This window comes from Cyrtonyx montezumae, unplaced genomic scaffold, assembly GCF_038088225.1.
Source record: "Cyrtonyx montezumae isolate F1298 unplaced genomic scaffold, pur_monq_1.0 scaffold_8, whole genome shotgun sequence".
In the NCBI taxonomy this organism is placed as follows: Eukaryota; Metazoa; Chordata; class Aves; order Galliformes; family Odontophoridae; genus Cyrtonyx; species Cyrtonyx montezumae.
The window spans coordinates 77,411,109-77,425,205 of record NW_027072089.1 but is presented as its reverse complement, the minus strand read 5'-3'; the positions used below and the strand labels follow the sequence as shown (position 1 = coordinate 77,425,205).

Genomic DNA, 14,097 nt, shown 5'->3' with positions numbered 1-14,097 from the left:
GTAGCCTGCTGTCATCTTTGATTAGGCCTTCAGCATTCGCTCAAAGCTTACTGATATCACTATACTGAAATTGGCAGGTCTGCTCAATGTCTGAACTATAATTTCCTGTACCTTTTCCACAGCCTTTACACCTGCAAAGACAAAACATGGCATTAGAGCAAGGTATACTTAAAGCAGAGAAAATTTAGAAGTATATATGAAAAACACCTACACACATACTGTATTCAAACATTAGACTATTTTGTTTAATGGTGTAAAATAATAAGGTTAAATAAACTGTTTAATACTCAGAGGAATAAAATGACCTCTAAGTAATCATGACAGCAAAATGATTCTTCATTACTGAAATGCCCACTTGAGTTCTACTGATTTTAACATTTGGCTATCAATCTCACCTTTAAAGCAATGGGAGAGGACTGGGATTTCACTCTGTTCTTATAGGTTCCTGAGAGTTTAAACTGGTTTATCCCTGAAAGGCTAAATATAAATGCAGCACAGAAAGAATTACAGTAAACAAGTTTATCAGTTTAATTTTCTGGGCAAAGTTTTATAATTTCATATTATCAAGTAAGTTACTAAGTTTTGTAGTAACTTAATTCCCACATGGTACATGGCCTAACCTAACCTTAATTTGTTCATTTGTTGTATGATGCTGCAATGACTAAACATTACAGAGTGGGAGAATGCTCTTCAAAGATTAAGAATTCCATGTCACAATTCTCACATTTCTATCTTTTCTCCCAGGCAAACAACCAAAGTACACTGCTAGTACTGTGTATGGTAGACTGACTGTCTATTTTTAGGCTTATAGTTTAGATCAAACAGATAAACTCATTTTATATTTTTGTTTCTGTCTGGATTTTCACTAGTATTTATCCTAAGCAGCTACTTTGATTTAAAACCTGAACTATATGCTTTTCTAAAGCAAGGGTCTCTTAAGAATGTACAGTCTGAATTTCAGGCCTTACATTCCCTCTGGTGGCTCTTGTTCATGGCTTTGTCCTGCCTCATCTTCATTTTGGAGAGGTGCTGATGGTTCCTCATCCTCTTTTTCATTCTTACTAGCAACTCCCTCCCCTTCATTCATCCTCTCTTCTTCTTCTTCATCTCCAGACACCTGATGTTCCTCCGTCTCCTCATCTGCTGGAGACTCCCTCTCTATCTCCTGCCCAGTTATCCTTTCACAAGCATCATCAGTAACATCGTCTTCTTGCTGACTTTCCACAGTGAAGGATTTCTGAACAGAGCTTCTCCTGCAACAGCTTTCAAAAGCTATTTCTTCTTTCTCCTCTGTTCCTTCAGAATGAAATTCGGGAGAATCCATTTGTAGCAGAACAGGACTTTCCATCTCAGCATTTTCCTGGTTGAGCTTATCGACTTCTTCTTCATGACAACAGGACTGGATGTTCTGGATGGACCCCTCTGTAAGTAAATAGATCAACAAGTTGTTTTGAGAGTCAGTAACCATACTGAAATAGAAGTTGCATGCTCAAATTCACCTCCATTGTATTTTGGACAAGGCATTTGCTTTCCTCTCCTACTTTCAAATCCAGTGTAAATATCTCCTAAGAGATATAGAAAGTTATAAGCTTAAGCAGAGTTCTTTTTCTTCACTACTGGGATATCAAAAGCCAGAGATTCTTCCTTTTCAGAAATAGCAGAGGAAAAAGCTTTTCTCTTTCAAATTTACTGTCAGGTTAATAAGATCCTAATGAAAAATATTTCTTTGAGCAGTTTGCCAAAACAAAGCTGATAAAGGGTCTTGAGTTTAAGTCTTACAAAAAGTGACAGAAGAAACTGGGATTGTTTAGTCTGGTGGAGGCTCAGGGGAGGCCTTATCACTCAGTACAACTACCTGAAGAGAGGTTGTAGTGAGTTGGGGTGGTTGGTCCCTTCTCTCAGGTGTGATAGGACCAGTGGTAACAGCCTCAAGTTGCACCAGAGGAGGTTAGATATTAGGAAAAATTTATTCTCTGAAAGAGTGGTAATGCATTGGCACAGGGAGGTGGTGGAATCGCTGTCCTTTGAGGTGTTCAAGAAATATGTAAATGTGGCACTGAGGGATATGGTTTACTGGGCATGGTGGTGATGGGTCAATGGTTGGACATGATCTTAGAGGTGTTTTTCAACCTTAACAATTCTATGATTTCATTATTCTTTATACACAGACACGACAAGTTGCTTGTATGTGATGGCAACATGATATTTCTTGTACAATTCTCACATATGCTGACGAGCACGTGCATAACACGCTGCTCACATGAACATGGGTTACTTCTGTAAGGGTTATTACTGAAGCAGTAAGGGCTTTGCAGCTTTACTCTTAGGAACTTGGAACTGATCAGAAGAAAAAAAACACTCTAACCTGCTGAATCTGGTGGTTCCTCCTCTTCTATAGAATTTGTTCCCGTCTCACTCAAATGCGACGTTTCTTTGATGACCTGTGGAAAAGCCAATAGATATATTGGTCAGCAGATAGAGTGTTCATGTTGCATTGTTCCTCATGAAACTGCAGCCTGGTTAACCATGATCCGGCTCATGTTTTTCCTATGAATGATGGTCCTTGTTGTAGTCATTAGCAAGCTATCAGTCTGGTATCAGTGTAGAGCTGATAAATTATCTCAGTTGTAACCAACATCACTATGGGCACAAATATAGCTCAGAAAATATCAAGATTGAGCCTTAGAGACTTGAAATCCTTTTAGAAATGAGCTGTTGCCCTGTACTAGCTTTTGCTGTTAAAACTAGATTAGTTAAAGGAAAACCAGAAATATTTAATATTCTACCAAAAATGTTGGTAACAGTCTTACTGAAAAAAAAATCAGAAAGATTTTTTGCTGTTAAGCAACATCTGGTAACAGCATTTTTCATGATCCAACAATTTATTACAGGCTGACTGAAACAGTTAGCAGGAACTAGAGAATATAAACCATCCTGACAGCTTTCTAGGGTGCTCTTATCTGTATTTTACAATGTTACAGTGACATCTAGAGGTGCTCCATGCCTTGCCAGCTCCTAGAACACAGCTATTACTGCTATATTTATGGCTATTTACAAATATCCTTATGCTGTTTGCTCACTGCTTTTTTCCATCAATCAGTTTTAGACCTGTGATAGGAGAGTCACCGGTGTTTCTTTTCCACCTGCCTTCTTCTCACAGTGCTATGAAACTGACACTGTTAGTAGTAATGGATCCAAAAGGTGTGAAAAATGCAGATACCTCCAAATATTTTCCAGAGAGACTACTTTTTCTCTTTGAGCATTGTAATACATTTTAACAAAATGTACAGGGCCAGACACTAAATGTTGAGTGTCTTAACCATGCAAGTTGTTGGTGCTGTTGCTTTAATATCATCAAGCTACATGGAAAATAAGCATGAAAGAAAATCAGTGAGAAAAAAAAAAACAGTTAAGAAAAATGAGATGAAATTTCATGAAGGGATTTCAGCAGGACTTCTTCAGAAAATTTGATCTGCGAGAGACAAAGAAACTGTGCTGTGATCATGGGAATTGAGATTGAAAATTATTTGGGATGCAGGAACTCATCAACTCAGCCCCAGGAAAGTTGCAAGCTGCAAGTAGGTCAAAATAGAACTAGCCAAGTACCCTTGAAATATAAATTCAAGCCTTGTTCACATGGAACTTAAATATAAATGTCTCAGTTCCAGGTGGATCACAAAGAATCAACCAGTGCTTATTCTGTTTTTCATGGCGGAAAGTGCTGAAAGAAGCATGGAAAACCCTTGGACTTTTTCATTCTGCAATGTGACTGCAATTAGTAATGCATTCAGATTCCTGTAAGCATGTCAACCTCACCACACCACTGAGGACATCAGCTCTGATCAAATACAGTCAGCTGAGCAAATAACCAGAGAAACGGCCTCTGAGCTCTTTGATGCAAGGGGCCAGATTTCACTTCTGTGTTTAGAATTAATTGCAGGCACACAGTGCTTCCTACCAAATACTGCTGTAGTTTGCAGGTGTGAAATACAGAAGTCAGCTTTTGAAAGTCCACACCTAGTGGAACATTGGATGATGCTGAAAATCTGAAGCTGCCAGAGTGTTACATAAATTACTACACTGTTTATTCAAGCATCACTTCTGATCTCTTACATTTCAACTGCAGATGAGGAGCTCATACGAATCCAAATGAGAGGGGAAAAAAAAAAGAATACAAATAAAACATTTACTGGCAATTTTCAGAATAAATAAATGTAACTATGTGCAGTAAGTATAAAGCCAGTACCACAGCAGAATAAGAAAAACAAATACAAGGACTAGATACTTGTCTAGTACAATCTGTAGACATATCAGTGGTATGTGCATGTGCATTCCAGTTCTCTCCACATGAAGGGATTTGCTTTTAGTACCAACATGCAACTTAAGTTTGTCAAAACAACCCAGCAGTAACAGCACAAGCTTACTCTCATGATTTCTTCCCCTCAAAGGGTGAGATTGTTCCAGGTCTATGGGAGCTGGCTGAAATCAATGGGCTCCTTCCTCCTGGCCAGATGCCTGCTGCAGGAGACATGGCAGCCAGCCCTGAGTTCTTCCAGGGCACGTGTCCCCAAGATGTCCACCTGGGTGGGGACACCCATCCCCAAGATATCTGTGTGCAGGGAGCCAGGCAGGTTCCCTCAATTATCTACAGCCTGTGAGTGCCCAATGCCATCATGCTTTTCTGAAAACTTCATCTGGAAAGCAGGGAGTATTTTTTAGTGGCATCCATCCTGGCTGCCTTCTCTTCATAACATGTTTCTTCCTTCAGTCTGATAGCTGTGCTCTCTCTCAAGATCCTTTAATTTAATCTCCGTGAAGTTTAATTTATTCATGTGTTATTCATCCTGAAATTTGTTGACATGTGATTCTTTTCTGTCTATTATTTCTAAAAGTATATGAATCAATATTTCTTAGTGCAAATTAGACTTCCATCCAATTGTTTTGCCTTTATTTAATGATCTGAATATATTCAACTAGGATTATGGCACTACAGACATATTCCCTATCCACAAAAGCCTACAATTTTCAATGAAGTTTTCATTTTAATACCAGAAAATGTTAAGAACTAAAGGTTACATGGTGCTCCACAAAATATACCAAAGAAAAAAGGTGTCTTCACCTACAAAAGTTGTTACTCTGTATTCAAAAATACATTTTGTAAACTCAAACAGTTACTTTCATAAAGAACTTTGCTAGGGCCTAAATAACAGGGGGGGAATAAAAACCCACATGGTGATAACAGAATAATGCAAGAAACTCTGAAGGCTAAAACTTCAGTATAGAAATTGGAAAAAAAAATACTTTTGAAAATTCTTTAAATTTACTTCAGAAAGTACATCATAAAACTTGAAGAAATTAAGCAATAAGAGATCATAAGTATAAATATATTTTATCTGAGATTTCAAGTGCAGTGAGAGATTAATGCTTTTTATAGACATCTGACCCTTTTTTAATGAGCTGCACTTAGTTAAATTCCTTCTTTATACTGCAGCAGTCCTAACCTTGGAATGTTTTCCTAGCTAACTTTCAATTTTTTTTATACACCTAATAAAACTCTTTGATTTTTTTTCCTACTGCAAAACTTTTTGTGATGAATGGCCTCACGAAGTAGCCCCAGGCTTTTAGATATAGGTCCTTTATCACTCTGGTACATTTCATGTGATGTCAAGATGTTATTCTCGACTTCATTCAGCCAAGATCAAGACATGCAACATTGCACATATCTAGAACACTTTTCTGACTTAGTTTCTGTTTCTCAGGTTCTTAAGATACCTTGTAGAGCATTGTTACTACAAGATATCCTGGTTTAGTATCAGAACTGATCACAATCCATTCATCATTATGATTTTAGTTACTCAAACTTTGTGAAAATTTCATTTCATTAACAGCCAGGATTCAGCCATATTTTTTTCCACCTGGCCACCTTGAGATGAATGCTCTCAGCACCTCCAACAGGTACATGGGATAATGCATTGTGTACAGTGGAGATCCTGGGGCACCAGAACGCACTGTGATGCCTCTTGCACTATCCCTAAAACCCAGTGCTCAACCTCTCCTTCACTTGTATTTTTCTCTTCAGTATTCATTCATTTTTTGTCCTCCTTCCAAGAACCCATCAACGCTGAATGAATGCATTTCTGATACTTATAAATGGTAGAAAATGCACACATGGGAACTCCAATTTAATGGCAGGTGGCATGTCTTTTCATGTGATTTTATTTTTTGCCAACCCACAGGTACCTTCTGGCAAAAAAAAATATCTTCCACAATTATTATAGTGCCCTTTGAAGTAGATAAATTACTCTTCTGTATAATCTGAATTCAAGTCACAAAGCTCTTTCAATGGCATGTGAAAACACATTATCCATGAGAATTATAATTCCCTCTCTAGGAAATATAAGATAATCTTATGATATCGGCAGTAATCTCTGCATAAAGATACACAATAAATCCAGAAACTTCCCTTGAGATAACATCATCCTAGGTGAGACTGCCTCACACGCTTCTTGATTTCTTCTCATGTGTGATGACTGATGGGCTCACATGCTTCACAGGTTACTCACATGCTTCTATGTATGTGAACCACATCCCAAAAGCTTTCTAGGTACAATTCTCCACATTTTTCACATTAGTATTAAATGTCCCATCTTCTGTAGTGAGCTCCACTGACTCCACTGTGAGAACGGAGAGGAAAAGTCGAGTTCAGAACTCAACAGAACTCATGAATCCCCCACCTGTCAATTACTGGAGTGGTTTTCTGCTACAGCATCAGTTAAGATGATTCATTCGTATTTCACACCTTTACTAACTTATCTGTATGTAATGATATCTATTGCAAATATGTTCAGACTTCTTGAGCAGCCCTTCATAAGCCACTTTTGGGAAATCACACTGCTGGGAGATTTCCAAAGAGTTACAAACTTCAAAAACCATTCCCTGCAGCTTCAATGACTCACTTTTAATTGGACTCCAGAAATACAGGTTACCTAAGAACAAACTTCATTTAACAAGAAGGGGCTCTGGGTGTGTGTTGGGGGGAAGATCTCTTCATTTCCCCTTTACAGAAATATTTTTCTGTGTCACTTCACCACAAAGGCAGCACATACCAAAGGGAATGTGCTTGGACTCATCCCAGGCTCTGCTAGGGCTACTGCCTAGCCAGGTGTTGCTGCTCTTTGTCACTGGTGCATGTGTATGCAAAGTCCAGGATGCTGCCAGTGTAACATCAAATTAATTACATTCCTGAGTAGCTACCTTGTCATCAAAAGCCATCGTGGTGAAGATTCTGCATTTAATGGCACTTCCTCCTACAGAAGGAGGCATTCAAGCATGGCAGATGTATCTGACTCCTGCTAGGGGACACCTGAAAATTGATTGAATAGGTAGAACTTTTGATGTCAAAAGGTGGACTTCAGATAACTGGAGTGGGCAAAGACTTCTTGCCTGAACAAATCCCTTCTACCACTGTCTCTCCTCTTCAAAGTGCCTTCTTTTACAGGACTGCTCCCTGATGACATTCTTCTTCTTGCTCTCCCTCACTCACTGGTTACCTCTGTACCTCATGAGGTCTCTTTAGGTTTGCAAAGGAATCGTAGTGGATTCCTGAAATGGTGGCTGTAACACGCAGACATTAATGTCATGCCAATAAGCCATCTGAGGCTATGTGCAGGTATTTAGAAATCAGCAGTGACTGCTTTGATTCCACACATTCCTCAGAGGGAAAGAGTGAGCAAAACCCCAAATGCAGTGCCTAGGGCTGGATCCTACCCAAGGAATATTGACAGCAGAGAGCAAGTCCAGATGCTAAAAGAAAGCAAAAATACACAACATTCTGAATTGGAAATGCATGAAAAACCTCCTTTGGGCATTAGTAAGGGAGAAAGGAGGGCAAAACAAGATGAAGATGTGTAGTCTGGAGAAAACTTAATGGCTTTTTGACAGAAAAAGTGAGGAAGATAATTACAACTGTAATGATATAAGGCTCATTCAAAAACTGGAATATCTTTACTGAGAACGTATTTGGGTAAATGCATCGGTCCTGAGGGGCAAAGAAGCAGTCCAATATACAAAGGCAGCTAAAGCCACTGACATTGTGTTGGCCAAGCAGCAAACATATCTGCTGAGATCCTACAGAAAGAATCTGCCCTCAAAGCCATGGAGAATTGCAGAAACTCTTGCAGACAGAATAAAGAAAGAAAATGAAACAACTCCTGCCTGTTTGGCAGGAATATGAAAAATTCACAGAACACATCCAATCTGGAGAGAAGGAAAATAATACTTGAGGGACCAGTTAGTATTTGCAGGCAAAATGAAGGAATCAGAATAATGGTTACAGGCTGAGGCTGAGTGGATCTTAAAACACAGACTGCAAACAGAAGTTTCATTGCCATCTTCAACTAAAGCAACGGGTGACTTGCAACTGTGAAACCTGTGTAGGAGGGGGTGGGGGATTCAAACAGAAAGCACAACTCCCACTGCTGGGAAGTATTTAGTGTGAGAAACAGCCTCAAACTGCTAAATAGTTATTAGTGCTGTGACAAAGCCTGCAGAAATGGCAAGTGACCAAAGTTACAGCAACCTGCAAGCAAATGCAGAAAGTTCAACATCACTTTACGATGGCAACAAAAGGGACTTCATGACCCTCCAGGTGAATATTTGCAGGTTAATAGTATAGAATCCCTAAACTGTTTAATTTGGAGGAATTTGGAAATGAGTGAAGTATTATTTGAACCTCTTTCCTGATAGGTGGAAGGAATAAGACTGAAAGAGGAGTCACAGTGTCATTTTGCAACAGGATTATCACAGATTACTTAGAAAGGTGAATTTGAGGAAAACCTCCAGATTTTAAGGACTCTGCTGTAGAATTGCTGATTTCCCTGAGTGGTAGTGGTGAGAAAAAAAAAATTAGGAAAACAAGTACTGCATGCTTCTCCTCTCAGCCACTGGTGATGGGGTCATGCCTTATGTGGTGGAAAATGGCTGGGAGTCATTTGGCAGCATTGACAAAGCGTGAAGTGTCTGCAGTCTACACGATATTATAACTGCAACCCAAAACAGAAATAAACTAAGCTCCTGTACAAGGCAGCAGTGGTATTTCAGGATGGCAGTAACAGGCAGGAAAACAGAAATTTTTCTTCAGAGGAGAATGATCCCTATATTTTGCAGAGCACAAGAAGTCCCAGTGGGGCCTGAGATCTGGAAACTCTTCCAGCTGCTGCTGAAGCCAGAAGAGAAATTGCTTATCATCAGCTGCTTATCACCACTTTTTTACTTGTCTTCCATTGTCCTTCTTCCCACCTAACAGAGGCAGCTATCCTCTTCGTTCCACCTCCTCAAAAGCTCTCTACTTTATCCAGTTCCATAAAATGAGCTAGTTAGGAACAGGTCAAAAACAATTCCATAATTAATAAAGCAAAGAGCACCTCTATAAAGAGGGAAGTATAGGAGGTCAGGTGACTAAGCAATGTGTGAACACAGCACACTGCTTTTTCTGGATGTGTCATGGCCACCTTTAGCACAGCCTGCTAGTATTGGGACTGCTGGATTATCTTGTAGAACTAGGCTGAGGACAGACAGCTATTTGTCAGAGAGCTCAGCCACCTCAGCTCAGCAGTGTATGGCATGGTCACTGGGAAAGGTGGGTAAGGCACATCATCCCAAACATCAGATCACATCCAGCAGTGTACAAAAACAGGTACTGTCTTTCCAATAAGGCGAATGGATCACCTTGTCCACTGCCACAAGGGAATAGAACAGGGCTGTGCATGTCTAAATTGATGGCAGGATTGCTCAGTAATGCCATATGGAGGCCAACCAGGATAACAAAGATGTTGGTCTTACCTACTGGTGGCTAGCACTTCCACATTGCTCAAAGTTGTTTTCAGGTGGGGACTAGGGACAGCAATAAAGAATTTGCTAACAGAAGCAAGGGTTAATGTTCACATAACTGGGTAGGCCTGTTCATTGCTATGCCACCAGGTACCACTGGTACATCTCAGGTGCAAAATTCTGCAAGGGTGAGAAGGTATCTAATCCCATTTCTCAATTTCTTTGCCTTTCTTTTTCATTTTGTCACAATAATTTAAATTCTCATTTGTAAATCTGTTTTGAATATGTGGCAGGCAACCAGCTTCACAGAATCTTATGGACCGTGCTTTACACTAACTTGCTCAGAGATGCTTTATATATCAAGCAAAGGAGAGTCTTGAATGCTGATAAATGCTGGTCGCTACTAAACCAGCAGGCACACTAGACAATCTCTGCTGAAGGACATTTTACCCTTCAATTATTCTCAATGAGGGATTTAATTCAAGTCTGTTTTTACTTAAAACTGAGTTGACTGTTTACTAAAGCCATCTGTTGTTCACAAGAAAGGCAGATAATATTATGATGGTCCTATGCTAATAAATCAAACACACAGAAAGGAAGATAATGACAGCCTAACATATGTATGCTATCTAATAGAACAAACAAAATATTAGCAAAGTAATACTATCACCAGCATGACTCCAGACGTGTTTCTGCTGCCTTTAAGAAGCCCTGGTGCTAGCTGAGTTACCACTAAGGACACTCTACCTCCCCAAATGTGTGAACAACTGTGGATTAGTGAGGAGATTACAAATGGAGATGCTGTTGGAATAAAGACAGAGATCCCAATCACCCCTCCTCCCTTTGGGTCTTTTTATCAAATCCAATCCCACCACGCTCTGCTTCACACCTGGAAACTCTCGCATCCCAGCTCCCTCATCAGGAGCATCACTTCCTCCCCATGGCACCAGCCATGACCTACCTCATCTGCTGCACAAAACCAGCACCAGTGAAGCCACCATGGTTCCCTCCTCTCCCTCAACCCACAGCTGTACCACAGACAGCCTCTGTCACGGACACAGGCTACAGCAATCCTACCATTACATAGAGGACCTGTAGGCCTCCCTGTGGATGGGACATTCACAACAGATGTTTTCACGAGGTTTTAGAAAGCAAAAGAAGCCATAAGCTCAAAATAAATATCTTTTCTCATCAAGGTAAAGGTACAAAAGATGAAAAATTCTCTTTTGTTCAAATTCACCTATCATAATCAATCCAACTTGATGTTCAAAGAAAGCCTGTAAAAATCGCTTTTACTGTTTGTGCTGCCTAGCAGGGCAGCTACTTTTCCTTTTAGTTACTGATATTCTGGAAACAAGGCTGCCCAGGTTAGACTCTTAACACAGTGTTGGATCATCCAGTTCAATTGATGGCTCTTTACAGGATGCTATTCTGCTGCTATTCAGCAGTGGCTGCTGCTAAATTTCCTGTAGCATCTCAAACACGTCTTATCTAACTGAGAATAGAAATTGCCTAAAGTAAACAAGCTAAAAAGCACTTGGTATGCTGTGGACAGCAATCCGAGTAGTACTGGGCACCTCTGTTTTCAAGGAAGGTCATTTCTGATAGTAACTACACATGGTGCTTCTTCTGCTCAAAAATTTGAGATAAACTCCTTAAATTAATCTTTAATTATCAAACAGTGAAGCCTGACTGTGACTTTTTGGGGAAGAAATGGAAGCAAAGCAAGAAAAGAATAACAAAGGCAACATTTTTAGCTCATTCTGGTTTCAATAATTTGTTAGAAAGAATTTCTTAATTTTCTAGTGCTTCCGGGTTTCTTTGAGAAATGAAGAATAGTTAAACTACCTTAGAAGAGTCTGTGATAATCAAAGGAGCCTTTCAAGAAATTTTTGTGTTTTCTGAATCTGGTGTGTAAAGAACATAACAGAACTCCAGTTATGGTGACACGAGCATTTTTTCCTCCAAGGAAGTTTACAAAAGCTGCAGCTCCAGTTACAGTAACTTTACCTCGGATCCCAATTTAGAAGCCTTCCCTCCCCACTGATGTCAGCAGAAATTCCAGATCAGAACATCAGAACAGTTAAGTTCTTCTTTGAAATAAAGGACATAATACACATGCACGTTCCCAATCCAAAATCTATTGTAGTCCCGGGAAGGTTTTTCAGCAGTTTCACTGAGCCCTAGCCCACACAACATATGACACAACTGCTGCAACTTGATTTAACTCAATAATTATAAATCCAGTGAAATATATGTTCAAGACCCAAACCTACTGAACACTGCGACAATCTTTGTCACTGATGTCAGTGACCCCTAGTTATGTCTTATAACAGTAAAGAGATGATTAGAAAAAAGCACAGGTAGTAGTCACTAAGTAGATTTTTGTATCCCTCACCATAACTTGCATGATTTGTTCTAATGCATTTCAATTTTTAAAGGGTATGAGTTGTTCTCTCATAAATGTTAATGAAATGGAAAAACTAAGCATATAAGACAGCACATCTATGGTTTGCAATGATTCTTGACGAGACGAGAAAGAAACCTCAGCTCACCTTTTCACTCCTCTTCTTGAGTAGAGCATCAGCTGTTGTCTCCGAGAAAATCTGCATCCCAAAACGACGTCCAGTTGCTTTTGTATAATCACCTGCCTTGCAAAGCTTACGTTTTAGAATGTGATGTTTCCCACTTGAATGATGAATTATTAACGCTTTAACTTTCTCAGCCAGTGGCCCTACAAGCTTCTGTATTGCAGAAACACTTTGTTCCAGTCCATCTAGTCTTTTAACTTGTTGTTCTGCATTCCGGTTTATATCAAAAAGAGATTTTTTCATTTTGAGGCAAAGCCTCTTCATTTCATTATTTCTCAGATTTTTGTTTCTTTCCATCTTCAATCCAGGCTCAGATGTCTCTGCTTTTACAATTTCAATATCTTTTTCAATGCAATAGATTTCTTGGGAAACGCTGTTCAGTTTCTTGAGCACATGGTCTTGCAGCATCAACAGCTTATCTATTTTCTGTTCAAGGAAGGCAAACTTCATATCCATGACGTTAAAACTTTCAGTGCTGACATCACTGCTTACAACACGACGAATCTGTGGGGGCTCCATTATGTTATCAGGCCCCTGGTTTTGCAAAGCATTTGGATCAAATATTTTTGCCAAGTTGTTGACCATAGACGTAGAAGAGCTCTGCCTGCTGGATGTGGTCATTTTGCAAGTTTAGGCTGGGGGAGGAAATGCTCTGATACTCAGCTGCTTGAGGACAATATCAGTTGCAAAGGCTTCCCATCCAGACTGCACTGGTATACAGCCTACTTTGGCGACTCCAACTCAACTAATTAAGAAACTACTCTCCCACATTTGACTAAAACAGAGGAAAGAGACACCCAAAATTATTTAGGGAGAAAAGCGCCTCTAATCCATTATATATATATATATATCTGTTTCCAAATGAAGCAAATAGAGAGATGAGCATCCTAAATGCACTCGGTTCAGTGACATCAGCCCTAGCAGGCACAGAACTATTTGCACTCCAAAGGAATTTGTCAGCAAAAAGGCTACATGATACATGAGAAGTAGAGAAACTTTGGCAGTAGTGCTGCTGCTTTGCAGAAGCCTAATATGTAATGTGATTCTTGCTCTGAAGAGAATAAGGGCCCTTACAGAGCCCTTAAGTGTGGCTGCTTGAAATTGCTACATCTTAAGGTGAGATTTTCATATGAAAGCCTCTATTGCTTGAGAAGTCTTATGCCAGCAGGAAGTTGATGGAGTTGTAAAAAACAAATACACTAAGGAAAGTAAAAGGAGATGCTGCATGCAGATTTTTGAAGAAAAAAAAACATCAGAGCCCTTTTCTCTGCTTTATATTTCAGACACAGCGTATTTAGCTCTCTACACACAAGCAATTCCCTTCATATTCAAAATGTCAATTTACTTCCATATTTACTGAGTCTGTACTAACTTGCTACAAATTAAGAGGCTCTTACATTTTACTATGATCTGGTCATACAAAATTCCAAACATTGATAGACTCTGTTTTTACTTTGTCTGGCAGTGTACATCACAAAACCGGTGGTTAGTATTCATAACTCAGACAGTCTGTTTAATTTTTGCTTTTGCAATAAGCTTTCATTATTTTCGGAAGGACAAGATTAGACAAAGAAGAATTGGCATGACCCAGAATAGGATTTTCCTGGGCATAAATCTGAATTGCTGGACATTTCTCATGTAAGTTACAAAAATAAAAGCAGATTTTAAAAGAAATATT

General features: G+C 39.4%; 2 protein-coding genes across 3 annotated transcripts in view; one reads left to right on the top strand and one right to left on the bottom strand.

The window, feature by feature from the left end:
- Positions 1-14,097, top strand: part of LOC136059152 (vacuolar protein sorting-associated protein 4B) — a 382,624-nt gene that overhangs the window by 147,681 nt on the left and 220,846 nt on the right. The window lies entirely within an intron of this gene.
- Positions 1-14,097, bottom strand: part of MYLK4 (myosin light chain kinase family member 4) — a 74,625-nt gene that overhangs the window by 14,779 nt on the left and 45,749 nt on the right. Inside the window, exons 1-4 of one of the 2 annotated variants that reach the window (XM_065753125.1) lie at positions 12,384-13,110; positions 2,366-2,441; positions 969-1,422; positions 112-131 (exon numbers count right to left, since the gene is read on the bottom strand). In XM_065753125.1, coding sequence (XP_065609197.1) covers positions 112-131; positions 969-1,422; positions 2,366-2,441; positions 12,384-13,040 — 1,207 coding nt within the window. In that variant the 5' untranslated portion in view covers positions 13,041-13,110. Of the gene's footprint in view, positions 1-111; positions 132-968; positions 1,423-2,365; positions 2,442-12,383; positions 13,111-14,097 lie in introns of those variants that run through there. The other variant, XM_065753126.1, reaches the window with a different exon arrangement.